This window comes from Sebastes umbrosus, chromosome 7 (genome assembly GCF_015220745.1).
Source record: "Sebastes umbrosus isolate fSebUmb1 chromosome 7, fSebUmb1.pri, whole genome shotgun sequence".
Taxonomy (NCBI): Eukaryota; Metazoa; Chordata; class Actinopteri; order Perciformes; family Sebastidae; genus Sebastes; species Sebastes umbrosus.
The window spans coordinates 25399784-25420336 of record NC_051275.1 but is presented as its reverse complement, the minus strand read 5'-3'; the positions used below and the strand labels follow the sequence as shown (position 1 = coordinate 25420336).

Below are 20553 nucleotides of genomic sequence, written 5' to 3'. Positions count from 1 at the left end.
CAAACCATAACCTGCTGATGTTATTTTGTTGACCGCCTGCCCTTGGTTTGTTGTGTTAACTTACTGGATAGTTCTGAGGATCCACAGGCTGTCTGAAGGGTTCGGAGTCCTCACACTCAAATATGTAGGTGAGCAGAGACTTGCACTGCTCCTTCCAGGCGTCTCTGTCAGGCACCACCTCTACAGAGCGCTGCGAATATCGAGGAGAGAGAGAGGAAATCGTTATGACGTGTAACGCATGCCATCTGCTGCTATTGAATCATTAACACTCAATCTGCTACCAAATTCTACCAAAATAATCATATGTTTCAGACTGATGATCTAATACACAGTTGAAACAACCGATGTTTGGTCATTCTTTATTTGGGTTGTCTTGTTTTTGCAAGTTATCTATTCTAATGCATCTATTTACCTGACGCAGTCTGTGTCCAGAGGATGTTCCTGGTAATTCTGTATCCTCTTCCTGTAGGCAGTAATCAAATTTGGATTTGGTTATTAACCAGATGACAATTACTTCTTCAAAGGAAAAGGTGACCATAGATAAATTACTAAGAAGGGAAAACAAACTTCTTAACAATCAATTGTAACTGTTTATGGGCAACTTAGGTTTCCTTTATCTTATCCCCTTTCCTTATTATACATCCTATTTGTATATATTTGTAGGGATGCACAACCTGGAGTTTTTTCAGCCGATAAGATAACCAATAATTTCACACTTTTGTTTTTTATAAAGTAGTAAAGTACATAAAAAAAACTTGTATTGCAAATTGCAATCGTGTCGTCTTCCTCTGAAACTGTGAAAAACATCCACACCGGTGACAACATGTTTGGCTCTCTAGTCAGCATGCTGAGCTTGTTCTTCTTCTTCTCCTCTGTGTTTATTGGCGGATTGCAGGCCAACTTTAGAGGTGCATATTGCCACCTATACCTGTATCGGAGTGTGTGGATGCTACACTTGTTTAATCAATGAAAGTAATTTGGCTTTGTATTATTAGCCGATAATTTATCAGGCCCGATATATATCATGCATCCCTACATATTTTCTAGTCAAACTAATTTATATTAATTGACAGCAGTGCATGATATATCAAATGTAACACTAATGACGAAAGCTGTTGTAATTCAGCCAGACTTACCTCATCATCATCATCCATTTCCTCAACAGCATTGTAAATCTCCATGATATCTGTGCAGTTGGGATTACTGGGAAAGAAGGAAAAATGTGTCAATTTATTTGTTTGATATACTGTGCCAAAAAATTGGGTATCATCACATGATCTAATCTAGATTATCTTTAGCAAAAACACCAGTCAAGAAGAATAAGTAAAACATACTTGACAAACTTCTGGAGGACATTTGAGATGATCTTTGCAGAGTGGGCAATCTTGCTTCTTGGCTCGTTGAAAGTGCGGGCGTTATGTGCAATATACCTGGCGTCCCAAATTAATGCTGAGAGGTGCCTGTGGATCACCAGAGGTGAGTAAATACACAGCGACTTCACAAACAGTAAATAATATTAATTATTTGATTTTCAACACCTGAAAACATTTCAAGGACAGACAGAGTGCAAATACTTCCATGCCTTTGGTTTGACCTGCTTGTATTATCAGATAGGTGGAAGGAGGAAAGACTCACCTGTAGAATCTGTTCATGAGTCGCAGTCTGATGGTGCCCAGGTCAGTGGGATAGGCAATCACAGTGCAGTAGGTGGGATACTGGACTAAGTCCACAGGACCAGAGAAGGGAGCTGTAATCTCTGTAGCAGAAACAGTGGAAGGTGGGTTAGTTAAAGGGACCCATAGATACCCTGATGTGAGTGAATTGGGACCAGACATGTGAAAGAGGGAGTGTGTGATTGAGAGCAAAAAACAGAGAGCCTGTTTATTAGGGTTGCAAAATTAATCAAATATTAATCGCAGTCTGCATATCAAATCAAGTGCTTCCTAAACTAACCGCCAGCCACCAGGGGGCGATCAAGATGTTTTGGCTTTACTTTTGGGGAGCTTTCATACCGCTGCGCTTGCACACCATAGAGCGGCAGCCCGTGAAAAACTTTTCCTGAAAGAGTAGAAGAGTAACATACTGTATATATTACTTGTTTTAGAGAACGGACTGGCAAAAGGAAATGCACTGAATTCAGTTGAAGAGGAACTGTAATTTGAGTCTTATTTTGATGCACAGAGTTGTACATTAGCAGGAATGTAGCACAACTTGTAAGTGAGAGCAGTGCTCCGTTTAGTTAAATGTGAAAGTGCAATACAAATATTTTGTCCCTAAAATCAATGAATAATAGTGATATATAATTGTGACCTCAATATTATTCAAAATAATTTGCATTTTGGCCATAATCATGCAGTCCTACTGTTTATGCATACACACCGACTGTGATGAGCTGTTCGATGCCGGCGGCGATGCGTTCACACTCGATGTCCCTGCTCCTCTCCCCCCATTCCTCAGGTAGAGGCTTGTACATCAGCGCACTCATCTCATCAGCAGTCACGGGGATACCACATCCTTCCGTCTCTGGCTGCTGGGCTGCACAGCACAGACAAGACGTGTTCAATATGCACTGAAACCCCATTAACCCTGCTTTGTGGACAGACACCAGTACAGTGTTTGTGTGGAAGTGACAGCAATAAGTAAGTAAAAAGTCTTAATTACCATCATCTGGAATAGGTTCCACATCCCAAGGACTCAGTTTCTCTGTTTCCCCGTTGTCCCATCTGGTGAAAACACAAAACCAAAGTAAACTATCACACTTGCAACAACACTGAGTGCTGCATTTTTTTTGTTTTAGTTCAGATTAATAGGAAATGGACATTTAAATATGTTTTTTGTTTTGTTTCAACTACTAATACATAATAAAGCTGCAACGATTAATTGATTAGTTGTCAACTATTAAATTATTCGCCAACTACTGTATTTTGATAATCGATTAATCGGTTTGAGTATTTTTTTAAGAAAAATGTCAAGATTCTCTGATTCCAGCTTCTTTAATTTGATTATTTTCTGGTTTCTTTACTCCTCTATGACAGTAAACTGAATATCATTGAGTTGTGGACAAAACAAGACATTTGAGGGCGTCATCTTGGCCTTTAGGAAACACTGATCAACATTTTTCACCATTGTCTGACATTTTATAGACAAAACAACTAATCTATTAATCGAGAAAATAATCAACAGATTAATTGACAATTAAAATAAATAATCGTAGGTTGCTCTAACACATCTGTTACCGTCATTTCAAAAACACACAGTGTTATAGACACAACACTGTCATGCCTCTTAGTAACCACGAGGGGGCAGACAGACTAGTCCTAGACTGACCAATTAGACCTACTGTTGACTGTAAAAGTACATCTAAATATACTAAAAAAATAAAGATGCAACATCTAACATCAAATACAGTTTTGGGAAAGAAATCCACTGTATTTATTGTAGAGGCAGACAATCCAAAAGTGTCAGCCATAAATTTCCCTCACTGCTGTCTGGCGAGGCATACAGTGTCCAAGCTTTGATTCAACATAGTGACAGTATTTTCAAAAGCAGTATGTCCTAGAAACTAGCTGATATTTGGTATTGATGCTGGCACCACAACCACCATATCTCCAGCGACCCTCTCATGACAACATGCGTGTACCCACCTGACTTTGAAGCACTGGAAGAGGCTGTCGGGGTATTCAGGCTGGTAGGGCTCCTGACAGACGATGGTCCCAAACCACCAGGCTTCGTCTATCACTGAGCGGAACCGGTCGTCTGCACAGGAGAAGATGTTAACCAGTTTAGGAGGAGGAAAAATCAAAAGCATCTATTTAGTGTAAGAGGCTGCAGTGATGAATCACTTGAAACAGGATTTATGTGTACATGTATCAGCGCAGAAATTAAGCAGAATCCTCACAGTGGAATAGTGCTTCCCAAAGATAGTTTGAAATGCTGACAAAGTTATTTAATTCACTACTGGGGAAACAATTTCTTTTGATAGTGATAAATGCCTATTTGACCTCAGAGCTAAGATTTAACATCTCTAACAAGGTGCACAAACTTACTTGGTTGCCAGTTTCTGCGGAGCGCCTCGTCATAACTTTGCCTCAACACGAGGAAATCGATCACATCTGGCATGTCGTGATACCTGTAGGGGAAATCAGCATCACTTTAATGGGGGAGTAAACCAGAGGTTCTCAATTTATTTTGAGAATCACTAAAATTAACAAATATTCAAGACTTTGTCTTTGTGAAACCGATGCTGAATTATACTGATTTCATAAAATTATACTGATTTCATAAAATAAACAGTACAGTACCAGAAATTCAGCCAGTATGTCAAAGCCAAAAACAGATTTTTATCCTCAAAATGTTGTAAGCAGAGACCTTATTATCCTAATCATAACACAGACACAACACCGAAATATAGACATTCACTATACTACATTTTGGAATCATAACCTCCATATATACATGCAGTTTAAAAAGGTAATTGGAATAAGAAATGCAACAATATGTAATGTGTTTCTTAATAGGGAAACGGTGAATGAAACTGAGCTGCTTACTTGACAGAAAATGACTTGTCTGATATTTTGCCAGTGCCATTGTCAATAAGAGTCAGCTTCAGACAGCAAAGTGTTGGAGGGCAGACTTCATATTTGATCCCAGTTATCTTCACAAACTCTTGGTCCTAGAAAATATACAGCAGCATTTGCATTTAATCTGCATTTGATTAACACATTTGAAAAACAAACTCAAAATAATGGGTTCAGTTTGGGGAGGGGAAATAGTGCCTACATTGTAATTGCACAAAAACAAACAGGAATTTTGTATCCAAGATTTCTTCTGATGATGTAAATCCCTTTGATTCTCAGTGTTTTTCATGATGTCGGTGAAGATTTTGTAAATTTTGTTCTTCCGAATTCTGTCTCTTTCCAAACTCTTCTACCAAGAACATTTTATTATCTTTGTATTTGTCTTACCCGTAGCTCCATTTTCTTCCAGGGCTGTTTGTCTAAGTTGATGGGGTACAGTTCAGTCCGGTTCACTGCCTCAACGTAGGCCTCGTGTCCCTGCCGAAAGTAGATCACCTGACAGACACCAAGAGATTCAGAGTTTAGACAGTAACTTTTCTACATGATGAGAAACAGGATGGCGATCGTGACGCCCTGTTAAACCACCAAAAGAAAGTCAGGAAACAAGCCAACAAGTAATGTCAAAGCGAAAAACACAGAACATATTTTAACAGCGACATGCCCATCTGGAATGAAGCTAATGGTTGGCAAATGCTGCTTTGTTTCATGAACGTATCATAACAACGGCTAGTATATCAGCAGTCCTCGGTCTTCTGGTTTCCCTTTTTTAATGACAAATACAGACTACTCCCACCTGCTGGTGTAGAGAGTTATTTCATCTTGCGCAGGGGCTAAACGTACGTGGTAGTTGACCATTGGCTGTAGTCTTTGCGGTGTGTTCGTGTGCAACTTTTTGGCCAAGACAAAGGCAACATGAGGGGACACAACTGGTGGCCTTCGTCGCCGCTAGTTCTTTGATGTCAGGTTGGTGTGTCTGGGCCATAAAAGCAAAGATCCTATCAGATGGGAGACCCTGGGACAAAATCTTATCAAATGGGCATCCATGGTCTAATTTGTGTCAGTTTAGGGGTCCTTGATGGGAAAAAGTTTGGGAACCACTGTTTTAGATAACAATAAGCTACACTTTCTGTACTCCAATACAACAAACTCGCATTTCCACCATGGATGTATTCCACTATTCCACCATTGTCTTCCAGCAACACATCACCTCACCAGACTCCAGAATGAGACTTCTCCTTGAGTGAGACTCTTTCCATAATATCAGACACTTATAATAACAATCAGAGCCTGTCATGGCAAAAACAAGCACATTTAGTAGCTTGCCCCAATAGCACCATATTGCAGCCGTTGAGCAGCTGCCATCTATAATACTGGACCAATTTCAGAAACTGTTGTCCCCATTAGTCAGTTACATATAAAAACGTGGGAAAATAGGGTCCAGGTTGAAAAATACTGAAGTTACCCTTTAATGTCTAATGTACATACCTCATCGCCCATTTGGGGAACATAAGGAGCTATCCTGGGAATGACATCAGTGATCCATGGTGAGGGTCTGAACTCATTGGACACTTCTCTGTTGATGGATGGTCTGACCTTTGGACGCTGATTGGAGCACCAAGATGCAAAACATTAAGCGAGTAAATATGAACCTGTTTTATCATATTTGAAACAAAATTCATCTTTATATTTCCTCCCTGACAGAAGCAGAATCTGGGCAATGCTTAACCAGTTAGGATTCAGCCAGCGACACATCAGGATTAGGTAAGACACTGTTTAAGAACTCACCCTGGGTGTCTTGTTCTTTGCTTTCCTGGACTTCTCTTTGCTTTTCTTGCCAGCTTTTTCCTCCTCTTCACTCTGCTGCTGCTTCTCCTCCTCTTCCTCATTCTCATTCTCATTCTCTTCCTCCTCCTCTTCAGAGCTGCTGATTCTGCGCTGCACTCGTTTCCGTGACGACAAGGGGGTGGAGGGCTGCAGGTTGATACCAGCGTCTGCCGTCCAGTCCGAGTACTCGCTAGACGTGTGGCTGTCCAATCAAAAGCAGTTATGATTACAATTTTAAGTTACATATGAACATTACAAATAACTTAGTTAAAATATTTGTTTTAACCTGCTTGGGGTACCAGATGGGTGGGGATTGCAACACAAAGGAGTAACACAAAGATTTAACATGAATGTCAATACTTTTCTGTCTATATCATACATTTTCTGATTCAGGAAAACCCTTTTATCTGGTACACTAAACAAGTTCAAACAAAATCTAAGGATGACTCCTCAATAGTACAGTGACCTTTGTCTATAAAACTTTATACCTTGAGCTGTCACTATTCCACTCTTCCTCATCATTGGAGGAATCCATTTCACTGCCATCCAATTCATTGTCCTGAACAGATTAAAATAAAAACAGGATATGGCTTAAAATCCCCAAAAATAGACCACAGGTGCTTCCAAGTGACACTTTTACCAAAGTCATAGGAGAGCGGAGAATGTGATGCCTCGGTGTGTACCTCTGAGCTTGCAGTCTCCTCTCCCTCCTCACATGACAAATCCATGAATTCCAGCGTGTCACTGCGGCCGTGTGTTCGCTTCGCAGTGGGAGGATCATCATCTGAATCATCCTGAGGGGACAGATGGGGCTGACTCAACACCAGTGCAAAGATTTGTACAGAAATAGTTGTGAACGGAGAAAAAAAAAAAACAGAACAATGCTGGCAGTTATTTCAACCTTTGATTATACATAAATAAATAAACAATCCTACAAAGGGCATAGTGAAGATACTCAAATTGCCATTTAAGACTTCCTACGTTGAAGCAAAGGAAAAAGAAACCTACTCGACAGCTGCTGTAGATAATGCGTCTCTTCTTTGCATTGTACAGAACCACCTCCTCATCCCCTCTGGCTGCTCGAATGTCCTCCTGCTCCCTGAAAAACAATTTCCATGATGTTTGTTAGCAGTTATCTTATTTGAATTCTATGCATTTCCTTTTTTTTATGATAATGATTATTATAACGAATTTCAATTTATTTTCTACTCACTTACTTGCTATTATTTTTATTATAAATATTATTATTATTTTGTCAATTTGTTTGGTTGGTTCTCCTTGCTTTTATTTTACTTTTTATTTTATTATTTATCTATTTGTCCTTTTCTTCTTTTTTTTCTCATTCCCCTCACAAAAAAATATTGCTTTTGGATATATGATTAACTTATGGCATGTTGATTTTGTATGATGAAACAATTCAGTTCTCGGAGAATAATATTCATGTATGATTTAATTAAGTCAATAAATAAAAAGTAAAAAAAAAGTATGTAAACCATTTGATGTGCTCGTTTAGATATAAGCTTTTTTTTTTACATGAATTCGTAAAATGTTGAAGGTATTATTTACATATTGATGTGATCTAAAATTTTCACTTAGAAACATGATCTAATATAAAACACCACAAAGAATACAGACATTTCCAGTCACACGCATCCCATGTCTTCAGCTGTGGATGGTAAAGCTAACATTGCTATCTCAGGTACCTGTAGCCACTGGGTGTCACCTCGGGCACCACCACCCTGCGTCTCCAGGCCTGCAGGTCTCTCTCTGTGGCCATCTGGCTGCGAGGAGCATTCTGGTGCATCTGCCGGACACCCTCCACCTGTCCGCTGCGGCGCAGACCCACATTAGGGGGGGACTGCACGTCTGCTCGATCATTCACAGACACTGTAATGAAAGACAAAAGAACAAATATTACCCTTCAGTAAATGAATGTGCTGCTTTCGAAAATCACACAGCTAGCCTCCAGCAGCTCACTGGATCAATGTGCCAGCTAAAGAAAAACACTAAATCACTGGTGGTGTATTGATACCTCTGCGGGGTGTGCTTGGTGCTGGTGCCAAGGCTGGGCCCTGTGCCTCAGCTATCCCTTCTGGACCTGCTCCAGCCCCCGGCCCTGCCTCTGTCCCAGGCTGGCCCTGCCGGTCTTGCTGCTGCTGGAGATTACGGATGGCCTCGTCCAAAAGGCTGCTGCGTCTTATCGCAACCTCATCATGCTCTGAAGTCTGCTGGCTGATCACCTGCTCCACAACCTCGCCATCACCTGAAGATGTCATCAAACAGGGAGACCAAGAGGATGAGTGGGATGGTAGCAGATGTCCACACTGGTCAAACACTTAAGGTATCGTTCAGATGTTCTTAAATCTAGTTGTCTGACAAAGCAGTGAAAATGGATATGTGATTTATAAATCAAAAAGTACATTTTCCTGTGTAAACTAGCTAATTATTGTCAAATTAAGGCCTGTGTGTGGTTGGTTCCATTCTTACTGGTAGCTACGTATCCCAGCTGAGGAACCAGGTGTTCAGCAGCGATGTTCTCTCGGCCTGGGACAAGACGCTGGTACCTGAAAATCAAGTAAAGACATTTTAAAAATGTTTAAAGCCTTAAGTCAAACATTTTAGATGGATTACCCTGACTGAAGACTGTACGGCTGCTGTATAACTGCAAGAAGGTCATGTCTACCTTGGTGGATGGGGGTTTCCATCCACATCCACCAAGAAGGGTGGGGGCATGAGATGGGGCGCCTGCTGTGTCTGTTCATCCAGCACAAAGCCGTTGGTGTCCCGGATCAGCGGTCGGTAGTCTGTGTGGAAGAACACCTGGTCTGGAAGCTGTGTGGAGACCAGGAGAAAGAGGAAGTTTAAGATATGGCTTCACTATGCGTTTAATGTTATATTCAGGTGATGTTGGATTATTCAGACACACGCCCAATGTTACATTTCATACTATACAGTAAACTTTGAAAGTGTTCAAATTCAAGAGCTATAATGATTTCTTAATCTGGAAAATGCTATTTATCAAGCGAAAACAAGCATCCTTAAAAATGGCATTACTGTGGATTAAGTCTGCAATGATGAATTTTTGTGTAAAGATTTAAAAGAGATTTATCCTTGCCTTCTCATACGGCTTGGAACTGCCAAAGCCAAAGATGAGCAGATGGCCATGGGAGTCTGTGCAGGCGAAACGATGGCCATCAGGGGTGAATTTGCAGTCAAAAACGGCTCCATGACCCTGGCCCTCAATCTGGATGAGAAGCACAAAATCACCACAGGTACAGAAACTCATTAACTTGGGAGACAAACTTTCTTGCATGATTTTTTTTCTTTTGAGATCCTGGAGGACCTCAACTTTAAAAAAATAATAATGAAGTAGCAGGAGATATGAAAGACAGTTACAGGATGGAAAACACTTCAAGGTACACTGTGTGACACTGAGGTAAACTGATGACTAAAGCTGGGTTACCACCAAAAGTTTTCAAGGAACCAAAAGCTTCCATCAGCCCACTGTTGTCTGCGTTTCCACCACGGTCTAAAGACTTGCGAAGATTAGGCAAACTAGTCCGCTGACGTATGATAAAGTAATATGACATGAGACGAGGGTAGTAAACGGTAGTAGACAGTAGTAAACGCACCCTGCAGTTCAGTGTGTCTGCATGTTTTATCTAAAAACAATCTGGAAAATGCGATATTTACTGCTGCACATAATAACTGATGCACACTGGATGTAATGAATGAAATGCAGAGGAGGACACTGAAACTAAGAGCATCTGTTTCCACAGTAAATCACCTGTTGAGTGTTTGAGGGGTATTAATTTGTGCTTTGGAACGTAACCGCTGTGAAACAACAAAACAGAAAATTACTATCCTTTCTCTCATTCACAGCACCACTGCACTACGTCTCTCCATCTTCTACCGCTCACCCTCTCAGCTCGCTCGCACGATCTCTCTCTTTTTCACTCGATCTTTCTTTTTTGATGAGTCGGGAAGCAGACAGCAGAGCCTAACATTACTTTTAATGTTATCAAACAAAGAAATGTTTGATAACGTCCTAAAATGGCCCCAAATCGATAATAAAGTACTTCCTTGTTTATGAATGAGGCAGTACACGAGTTGAAGCCGCTGAAGCAGCGGCTCTGTGTGTGTGTTTCACCAATCAGCGACTGTCATCCCTGCAAACTCCACCCCGAAAGTTACAGTCATTTTAGAAATGACTAACCCCTGAACAGGGCCTTTTTGGGGGGTAAAATGTCCCCAGAACTTAATTTAGACCCCGGTCCCTGCGGTCGAAACGCAATGAGTTCCTCAAAAGGTTCTTAGTTCTGGGGGAAAGTTCCTGCGGTGGAAACGGGGCTAAATACTACTGTGTTGCTTATTGCTGTCTTATCATGTTGTGTATCATGGTGTATCTCTAAATGAGTATTGTTTGTTGTGTAACTGTGGTGTTTGCCATCATGTAAACGCCATGTTCTGATAGTGCTAAGTGTACCATGTTGAAGTAGTGCTGTGTGTTTGTCCCTCGCAGCAGATCCCATATGAAGACATTCCCGTCATGGCCGGCAGACAGGATGATCCTGGGGTCAAAAGGGTGCGGCTCCAGGACAAACACCTCAGCCTCATGGCCCTGAAAACAACGTTCAAGTTAGTTGTAAACTTGGTTTATTTGTGGAGGTTAAATCAGGTGGTTGTGAGAGAAACACAGCATTGTGCACAATTACTTTAAGGATATGTAGCAGCTGTCCTGTGTAGGAGTTCCACACTTTGAGGAGATGGTTGTTAACAGCCGTGATGACTGTATTATCATGGCGATCCCACGCTACCATGGTGACTTTGGGTTTGAAGTAGCTTTCCTCTTCACTCATTGGTTCAACACTGAGAGAGAAAAACACATCAAATTAGAAAATACACACACTACATGTTGCACCTCTCAAAACATACTATCTAATAGTGATACAGTTTAATTACTGGACACAAATGAACTGGATCAATGAGATTTAGCCTCTTTCTCTCTCACCCTCTCTGTGTTTGTTTCATTCTCCCTAAAAGGTATGTTTGGGGAGTTTTTCCTTCATTCAAAAAGAGGGTCATAAAGGACAGAGGGTGTCATATGCTGTACAGATTATAAAGCCCCCTGAGGCAAATTTGTGATATTGAGCTATATAAATAAAATTGATTTGACTTGAACAGACTAGGTGCATTTAGTGTGATCTAAGTGTGACTTCCTCAACTATATAAACAAATAACTAAACCTCTGTGATGCTAACTTTACACATAGTACCAAATTGAATACATTTACTGAGAATGGTGAGAAAACGTTATTGTACTTTGGTCATTAAATGTGTGAAAATGCTTTTGGCAGACGAGCTAATTGTAGAAACTGCCAGTGAGGCTCCTTTATAGTTCCTCTCAGGGCAAACAGACAAGCTGTGGGTGGTAAATACTATTTTGTCTACTTGCTACTTGCTTTTCAACAATGAAGGTAGCTGAAAGTATGGGTAGACTGATATCTATCTTTCAGTGCCGTACTGTATTGGCACATATACATTCTGTAGGTACGGACTCTGTATGACTGACAGTGGAATAAAGCCTGAATGTTTGGAGTAATGCCAAGTTTGAGCCTGAACAAACTGTTCAGAAAAATGCTTCGCTAGAAAGCTACAATGTAGAGGACCCCAAATCAGATGATATTGTCCACAAAACATGACTGTCTGGTGGTGAACAGGGAGTTCCTTTTGTTACTCCCCAGTAATGTCACCCTCCTCAGAATAAAAGTACTGTAGCTAGTCTCATGTTTTAGCAGAAAGATCACACCGCTCATTATTAACCTACAATTCAGCAACAAGGTCTACGGAGGTCGACACATCTTGTCAGAATAAACAAATATAAAGCCAGGGTACTTAATTCTAATCATAGATTTAAAAGTCAATTTCAATGGGTGATTAATGTATTTGTAAAAGTCACAGCAAAATTGGTAGAGAAATGTAGCATTTTACAAAAGGTTTTCAGCAATCATAATTCCTCATCCAGAAATAATGATGTTGCAGGTAAAAATCCAACATTTTTCAGTCCTTAGCTGAGAGATGTCTTCACAATCTGTTAACAACTGCTTTACAAACAGGTGAGAAGACCATGCTACAACGTTTACAATCTGGAATCAGTTACTGAACAAACTGGAATTACCGCCTCGTGATTGAATGTCTCCGCCAACCAGTCCTAACCTAAAGTTACATCTGTGTCTGTCCAAAATGTCATCACTAAACATTTATGTGAAATTGACTGATTGATCATAATTAGCATATGAATTCTTGAGTTGTGGCCAAAAATGTGATTTGTGAGGTCACAGGGACCTTTGACCACCAAATTCTAATCAGTTCATCCTTGAGTCCAAGTGGATGTTTGTGCCAGATGTAATACAATTCAAATATCGCTTTCACAAGAATGGGACGGATGTGAGGTCACAGTGACCTTTGACCAACAAAATCTAATCAGTTAATCTTTGAGTCCAGGTCGACGTTTGTGGCCAGTGGAGCAAATGATTGCGCTTAATTGGGCAAATCTTCCAGATACTTTTTACAGCAAATGAGAATCTTGTTCATGCATATTATGTTACTTATACAGTGTACATCCTTGTCTCACTAATTCCTCTTGAGAGAGACACAAATACTGACAACACATCAGAGGAATCTACTCAAAGAATCCACAGCAGCAAAGTGCTCCTTACCCTGGAATAGTGGCAGACATGTTGAGCAGGATGCACCTCCACTGCTGCCGCAGGTGGAGCTTCCAGATCCGTGCTGTTCCATCTCGACTTCCACTCACAAACCTGAGAAAGGACAGCAACAAACACCTTGCACCATCACTGTATACTCCATTATATTTAATTCAGTATTAGCTACTATGAAAGCAATAGCGAGTAAGTACAATGATTCTACTATACCTTTCACCTGAGTGGCAAAATTGGATGCTATCAACTTTGTCCTGAACAGAGAACAGAAATATGAAGAGTAATCATTAGTATGTAATTGTTGAATGTTTAATATGTTGAACAAGATAATGCAGCTTTATGTCAATATGTTCTCTGTATATGCAACATGCTTCACATCAGAGTTTGGCTTTTGAGGGGGTTCTCACCGTGTGCTCATGGAGCTCCGATACCTTTTCTGGACTCCCGCCTCCCAAGTAATATATCCTGATGACATCATCAGTACTTCCTGTTGCTAAGAACATCCCACCTGTCAAAAAAAGAATCAGAAGTTTTATGTCTGTAATAATTTTATGCTAGCTAGATGCTTAAACACAAAGTAGCATACATACAGGTTTGTTCAACACAAACAGTATCAACACTGAACAAAACACCTAAAATAACGCATTACCTGGACTGAATGAGGAACACACGGTCTGAACTCCTGGCCTCGGCCGCTCCGTAAATTTGTGTGGCCGATCACTTGAAAGATAGAAGAGAAAATGTTACAGATTTTATACAGAACAGAACAAATTACTATATTTTACTGACAAACTAAAATACATAGTGAAATATATAGTCAGAAACCCATAATATTTGGTTCCGGGGGGCCTATGAAAGGATTTAAAGAATTGTCTTGACCGTTTGACCACATCATTTGCCTGTCCTCGACCAAAGAAATTCTTATTCTTATAATACTAATGATTTTGTCGACTTATCGATTAGTTAACTTAATAGAAAGATCTGTAGTTTCTCCACAAAGAATCACACAATAGCACCCCTTTAAATCTTGTGTTTACAGAGATGTGAACATAAGTTTCTTAGAAATAAGTCATTCAGCATGAAAAAGCATAAAAAACTACTAATCAACTGAAGAAATCTTAGTCAACTAAAACCAAAACGACTGATTAGTCGACTAATAGGGGGCAGTCCTACTATACATGCCCATTGACAACCATCAGTTTAATTCATATAGAGTAGCACCAATCCTGACCTTTATACAGTATCTAGTGTGTACTCGTTGGCCCATCCTTCAACAAAAAAGTCAATTAAAGTTTCATCTAATCTAACCGGCATTTTAACTTTAGGATGACAGATGTGACAGTCAGGTAAGATGCCGGTCTAACATTCCTTTGTCAGATGAGACTCATCAACATACTTGTTTTATACTTTTTCCTGGTTGGTTTCTATACATCTAGATGCTTGCAAGTCAAAGTAAAGCAGGCTCTTTGGATGCAGCTATAAAGAGTGGTGCAGGAATGAGTCCTAAAACCCGAAAATGAGTTAACATTTTAGCACTTCCGGTTCCCTCGTCTGAAAGTCAATGCTTTTTTTAAATGGGTTTTTGGTTAGATATGTGAAATAAGGTCTTTGGTTAACACAAGCTGAAGAGATTTTAAAGTTTTGTTCTACAATCTAAGATACATCAGTAAATACCCCACTCGTGAATTTTGAAGCTTTTATAAGTCTTAAAGGCGGTTGCTAACAAGTAGCTAAATTAGACTTCTAAACGTCATCATGCCAACTCGTCCGCCTTCACAGCCTCGTTGTGTATACTCGCGTTCATGCGACTGTGGTGTAGTTTGTTTATAGCCTAACGTTAGCTTTTCTGCCGATTGCATTCACACTTCAAAAATCATAAAACTGGTGTTCATTTGTGAAGATTTTCTTGCTGAACAAAACGTAAAAGTATCATAAATGTTTGTTTGCCACAGAGTTTATTTTCTGCAATAATCCAAAACCCAACGGAAAAATCCCATTGGCTTTCTGTCGAGGGAACCAGGGCAATGCTAACTTCAGAGTTGGCCTAAAAAAAACAACTTCTTCCCTGTAGCACTTTATAAAGGGGCTATATAACGATATAGAAGCCAGTGATGGGACAGAAAAAGTCTGTCAACCCAGTTTGATTCGCTTTCCAGGGTTTGCTGTAGGCCTGTTGCTGATTTCCATGAAAAGAACTGCCACATCCAGCTACCATTTACATAACAGCCTACAGTTCACCATGTTAAACACTTTGCTAATTAGCAAACCTGTTTGATGTTGACAAACAGAGATGTCAACATTTCCTTTAATCCATTACACACCGATACAAATACAATCTTTGCTCCTTTAAAAGAGCTTTTCAAAATGACATTTCCTCCTAACTGACCACATGAAACACGTGAGAAACATACACATAAACACATATAAATAGTATTATTTCTAGGGGTGTCACGATTCGATGTGATTTTCGATTTAAACATGGCACCATTAGACTATGGAGTCTTGATTCGTAAAGATCAGCAGATCATTGGTTTTATGCCCTGACAACTGTCATTTACACTTTCAAATTCTTCTTTAAAATATATATAGGCTGAAATTCAACTGTGGCGTTGTTCTGTAGGAAGATGCAGTAACTTAATGTTAAACCAAGGTTTGACAAGGAGAGCTTGGTACTTGGTCCTAAGAGAGCTATGATGAGAAAGGAAAAATAACTAACTAACTAACCAAAGTCCGCTAGCCGCTAGGCTTATTCATGCAGTGTAAAATGCCACAGGCATGCAGGAAGTACCCCGAGTACCGTAGCAACAGGAAAGGCCCACATTTCCCATCATGCATGTCTAGTCCCGAGTGCTGGACTGAGTAGTTCCAGTTTGCAAATGTTACTTTTGTTAGTGTTTGTAATGTAATGTGTCTGTTCAGAATATGGTGGCTTATGTTGGAAATAGTGATTTTTGAGTGAGTAGGCTGTTACATTTCTTGAATACAGCTGTATTTTTGCCGAAGGCAGGCGTTGGCAGAGAAAAAAAAAAAATCATCGATCCTGCTTTTGATTTCGATGATCGAGATCGGAAGCCAATTTTGATCGATTTCCGATTTAGAATCGAAGTCGTGACACTGCTAATTATTTCTGGTATTTATTTGTTTAAGTACTAGAACTGAATATCTGTGAATGTCACCATTTAAAACACATTTAAAACAGCAGCACTCACCTAAAGTTGATGTTGTTGACGTCCCACTGCCAGAAGCAGACAGTAGCATCAGTTCCAGTGGACAGCATGTAACGTTTTGAGCCCTTGGCAAATGGCGAGAACTGAAAACACAAAACATTCACAGATCAGCCATCTGAATTACTCAAATATATTACAATCAAGACACAGACAACCAGACCAGAGCAGAGACAACAGAGGTAACAGTAAGTATGTTTCCATCCACCCAGCATCATGTGCATATTGCAAAAATGTTTTTACACATAAGTTGTCATAGCGATAAAGAGAGGATGCAATAAAAGGCCGATGGAAAATATTTTTAGTATAAAACAATACTTTGCCAGACCTGCTACCATCTCCTCTTCTTGTTTTACTTCAGGCAGTGTCAATGCAGCAACAACATATACTACCACCAAAACTTTAATCTAATTACAAAAGAATGGTGCGGTATATAAAATTAATTAATTAAAAACTACAAATTCTGTGTGAAAGTGGAAACAGGGAGAGATGCACAATTTACCAAAATTATGGACACTCTTAATTATACAATATTTTGGCCCTTTTAAAAATATTTACAGGGCAGTAGTTGATGGAAACGGACACCACTTTGCGTTAACATCGCAGTAAAACTTTGCAGACTTCAATGTGAGCATACGATACCTTGTGAGATCTACATCCCAGAAATATTTAAGTATTGCATAATGAGGTTCAGTACAATAAAAATATATATCACAGTGGAATTATGAGAGCTGGTATGGCTGCAAATACTCCAAATATAAAAAGGTATTCATGAATCTTACTCCTTTGCTTTGATAGCAGTAATACATCTACAATTGCTTGATTTTTGCTGAGGTCATCAGACAATTTAGCATGCCCACAGTAAGGGGGTGATTCTAATCTCATTCAATTAATGACAAATTACATTTGTATAGAAAAAGGAACCTCTTCTAATTAAAAACACAGGGCAGCCCCATTCTTAAAATGCCAGTTCTTACCTGTAGGGAGGTAATGGATCCACTGTGACCCTGAAGCACAGCCACAGGGGCACAGGTACGAAGGCACCACACACGGATGGTCTTGTCACAGCTTCCCGCGGCAATAAGTGTGTTCTCGTAATTAACCGCCAAGTCTGTGATCTCTGCAGAGTGTCCTCGCAACGTAGAATGAAGCCTTCCATCAAACGAAGACCAAATCTTCACCAAACAGTCATCTGAGCCCTGACGAAGAAAAATACAAACATCTACTTTAATATTCTACTTCAGCATAGACATTTTCAAACTTGACAACATAAGCATACTAAATAGGCGCCTTTGTATTTCCTGTTGCAAGGTTTGTTAATGCAGTAGCTGACAGGAAGTAAACCTGGCCCAAAGCTGTTGCCCTAGGTCTATACATTAGAGGATTAGCACTTGACATAGGCAACTTGGATCTGATCATAACAACATCAAGTATGTACAGTCATAGTCAGCTGAGTATTAAATTAATAAATGTGCATTATTACAAATTGTGTGTTTCCCACTGTGCTAATCAGTGTTCCAGAAGAGCAAAAGCTAAACTGTCATCACTGCACACTAAGTAGGGGTTTATTTTTGAGTAGGGGGATATGTTGACAAGTTCCATCTTACTGTGAAGATTCTGAGACCCGTGCGATCAAATGCGATACAGTACACTGCAGACAGATGCCCGAGGATCCGCCTATGCAGCCGCATGTGCTCATAGTTGCTGACGGGATTGATGGAGCTGAAGCGCTGCGCTCCCGTCAGCTCTCTCCCTCGATGGACCTTCACTGTTGATGACAAGGCACCAATGATCAGAATATAGTGGTGAAATTACAGGACTGCAACACAAATAAGGTGGGCGTGGGATACATTCACTCTAATGTGATCAGGAGTTGCGGGGCATTATCATCACGGGATGAAATTAAATATATGTAAATAAAAGAAGCGGTTATTCTTGGGCTTAACCAAGCATGTACAGTAAGTGCATCTTCTTCCAATAAACCCTGTGCTGATACATAGAGCAGGTTTTAAGTTTAGTTTGTCCCTCACACTAACCTGCTTTATCTCTCTTTTTACACGTATTGTGTCAGTTACATAAATTTGATTTAAACACCAACAGCATGAAACAAAACTGCCATCCCCATCTCTAAACAATACAATACAATATCACTGCTGCTCTGAAGTCTGACGCATCTGGTTTGTATCTGTTGCTATGGGAAACGAAAAAATATCAGAGAAACAAGACCATCCATAATGTTTTCATCTGCTTTAAGTTCTCACTGCTTCAAAATAAAGTTGTTTTAAGCATTTCATGAGGCCTTTTTGTAATGCATGTCTTCTGAAAGGTGGCTTAATCAACAGTTGAGCAACTTCAAAGGCCTTTCTTTAGATAAAGAAAAAATCCAAAAGGCCAGCATGTGTGTTATTTTCCCTGAGGAAAGACTGATTTTAAATAGAAAACAGGCGGAACAAGAATCTTTGCAGCAGTGTGTAGGAGATAAATGCCTCAACAAACAGGAATCGCTGGAAATCCTGAAGAATCAAGTGGGTGAAGCATTGAAAAAAGACTAATAATTCCTTGCAAACGTCTTGATGAAATGATGGCTTATGATCAATATAACTGACACGTTAATAACAACTAGCACTGCGATGTGACAGACTGCATCAAGGCGACCAATCTGGCTAAGACATGGCAGCGCACCAAACTGTTATTTGACAACAATAGCCTGACAAAATGCCTTCTACTAAAATTCGGACAGTCAGGGAAAAGAAATACACAGTGATTTACACCGTGTGTACAATGTATAACATCAGTCCTATAGGATTGAATGAGGATTTTAATTCTTCACACTTTTTAATGTGCACATGACTTGTCAGCAAACACATAACTTGCAGGGTTAGTTGAAAAAACACTGCCAAGCCATTCCATGCCTAGTACATTCTCAGCATATCCATTTGTCCATTTCAGTTTTTTAAAAACACACACACCAGAGGAATATTGAGTGAGGCCAGACTTACCTAGGTGTGGAGGTTTCTTGCAGTTGAAAGGCCTCTCTGGTGGTCTGCCCCGGTGAAGGGCTGCATATGATGAAGCATTGAACCGCACACTGTCGCAGTCTGAAAAACAAAACCAATAGTTCACAGAATGATTCAGCTGATTACCAGCTGCACGTGGGAAGAGGATAGTATCAGTTCTGGCGACTGCACAAACCAAAAAAACTGTTCAAATCTTTATATTATGTAAAACTCAATATTTATCAGAGGCATGTAGAATTCCCAATACATAGAGAGTATGGAGCTCATTATAAATTTGGCCCGCAAAAAATACTTAGAGGTGCCTTGAAGATAGTGTACCTTTTGCGGTCCTTAGCATTGACTGCTTTCCAGACCCCAGGAGAGAGTATACACCTGGGACACATGATGGCACTTCTTTGTCAAGAATTGGTCCAATCTGCTTACATATCTGTAGCAAATGGTCTGGTGCAATATGTCTGTTGGCTGCAACCTGTCAGGGCAAACAAAGAGTAAACAGAATTGTGATATGACTCGGGCTGATCCGAATGCTTCGAAGCTTTGACCGTTGCCATGGTATTCAACTTTCAAATCACTATTCGAATGCTTTGTTTTGAAAGTATTTTTTTGATATACATATATAAGTATGTTATAATAAAATATAAATCCCCAAATAGCACATGAAATAAGAAATAATCCCACAACATTATTCATTATTCATATTCAACATGAATTCTTATTAGTTATTCTCAGACAGATACTGCTGTTTGTTGTGTGTAGAGGTGCGTGTGTGTACAGTAGTGCAGCAGCAGCACAGGAGATGGAGACAGACAGACAGAAGAACATGTCAGCTTGCTACGCTGTGCCTCGCTGCTCCGCCAACAACAATTTTGATATTCGATTAGGAGACTAAAACACCAAACAACCTTCTTAAATTCAAGGATTTGCTGATCTCTTATCAATTCAAACATAAGCAATTTGATTGAAAATGTCACCGTGGGCTGTCAGAACTTGTGATCGACATATTTCACTACTTTCTGATATTTTCTTTGAAATAATCAACAGATTTATAAAAAATTAAAATAGTTAGTTGCCCTAATGCAGATGTTTTTTTGTAAGATTTTATGTAATGTAAGATTCTGGTCTGGTCAGTCTGGTAAAGTTTGCTTCATATGAAAACTAGTATCCAAAAAAACACAACATTTATGTTGCAT

General features: G+C 39.8%; 1 protein-coding gene across 1 annotated transcript in view; it reads right to left on the bottom strand.

Moving 5' to 3' along the window:
• brwd1 (bromodomain and WD repeat domain containing 1) overlaps window positions 1-20553 on the bottom strand; it is a 28614-nt gene that overhangs the window by 5567 nt on the left and 2494 nt on the right. The window contains exons 5-36 of the mRNA XM_037775189.1: window positions 19682-19832; window positions 19346-19444; window positions 17954-18114; window positions 17324-17545; window positions 16332-16432; window positions 13772-13842; window positions 13530-13630; window positions 13336-13376; window positions 13120-13221; window positions 11117-11270; window positions 10888-11022; window positions 9517-9645; window positions 9085-9233; window positions 8889-8965; window positions 8434-8664; window positions 8105-8288; window positions 7410-7500; window positions 7085-7195; window positions 6890-6960; window positions 6363-6603; window positions 6063-6179; window positions 4965-5072; window positions 4548-4672; window positions 4047-4129; window positions 3645-3756; window positions 2662-2723; window positions 2380-2535; window positions 1636-1756; window positions 1335-1460; window positions 1137-1203; window positions 413-463; window positions 65-190 (exon numbers count right to left, since the gene is read on the bottom strand). Coding sequence (XP_037631117.1) covers window positions 65-190; window positions 413-463; window positions 1137-1203; window positions 1335-1460; window positions 1636-1756; window positions 2380-2535; window positions 2662-2723; window positions 3645-3756; window positions 4047-4129; window positions 4548-4672; window positions 4965-5072; window positions 6063-6179; window positions 6363-6603; window positions 6890-6960; window positions 7085-7195; window positions 7410-7500; window positions 8105-8288; window positions 8434-8664; window positions 8889-8965; window positions 9085-9233; window positions 9517-9645; window positions 10888-11022; window positions 11117-11270; window positions 13120-13221; window positions 13336-13376; window positions 13530-13630; window positions 13772-13842; window positions 16332-16432; window positions 17324-17545; window positions 17954-18114; window positions 19346-19444; window positions 19682-19832 — 3876 coding nt within the window. The remainder of the gene's footprint in view (window positions 1-64; window positions 191-412; window positions 464-1136; window positions 1204-1334; window positions 1461-1635; window positions 1757-2379; window positions 2536-2661; window positions 2724-3644; window positions 3757-4046; window positions 4130-4547; window positions 4673-4964; window positions 5073-6062; window positions 6180-6362; window positions 6604-6889; window positions 6961-7084; window positions 7196-7409; window positions 7501-8104; window positions 8289-8433; window positions 8665-8888; window positions 8966-9084; window positions 9234-9516; window positions 9646-10887; window positions 11023-11116; window positions 11271-13119; window positions 13222-13335; window positions 13377-13529; window positions 13631-13771; window positions 13843-16331; window positions 16433-17323; window positions 17546-17953; window positions 18115-19345; window positions 19445-19681; window positions 19833-20553) is intronic.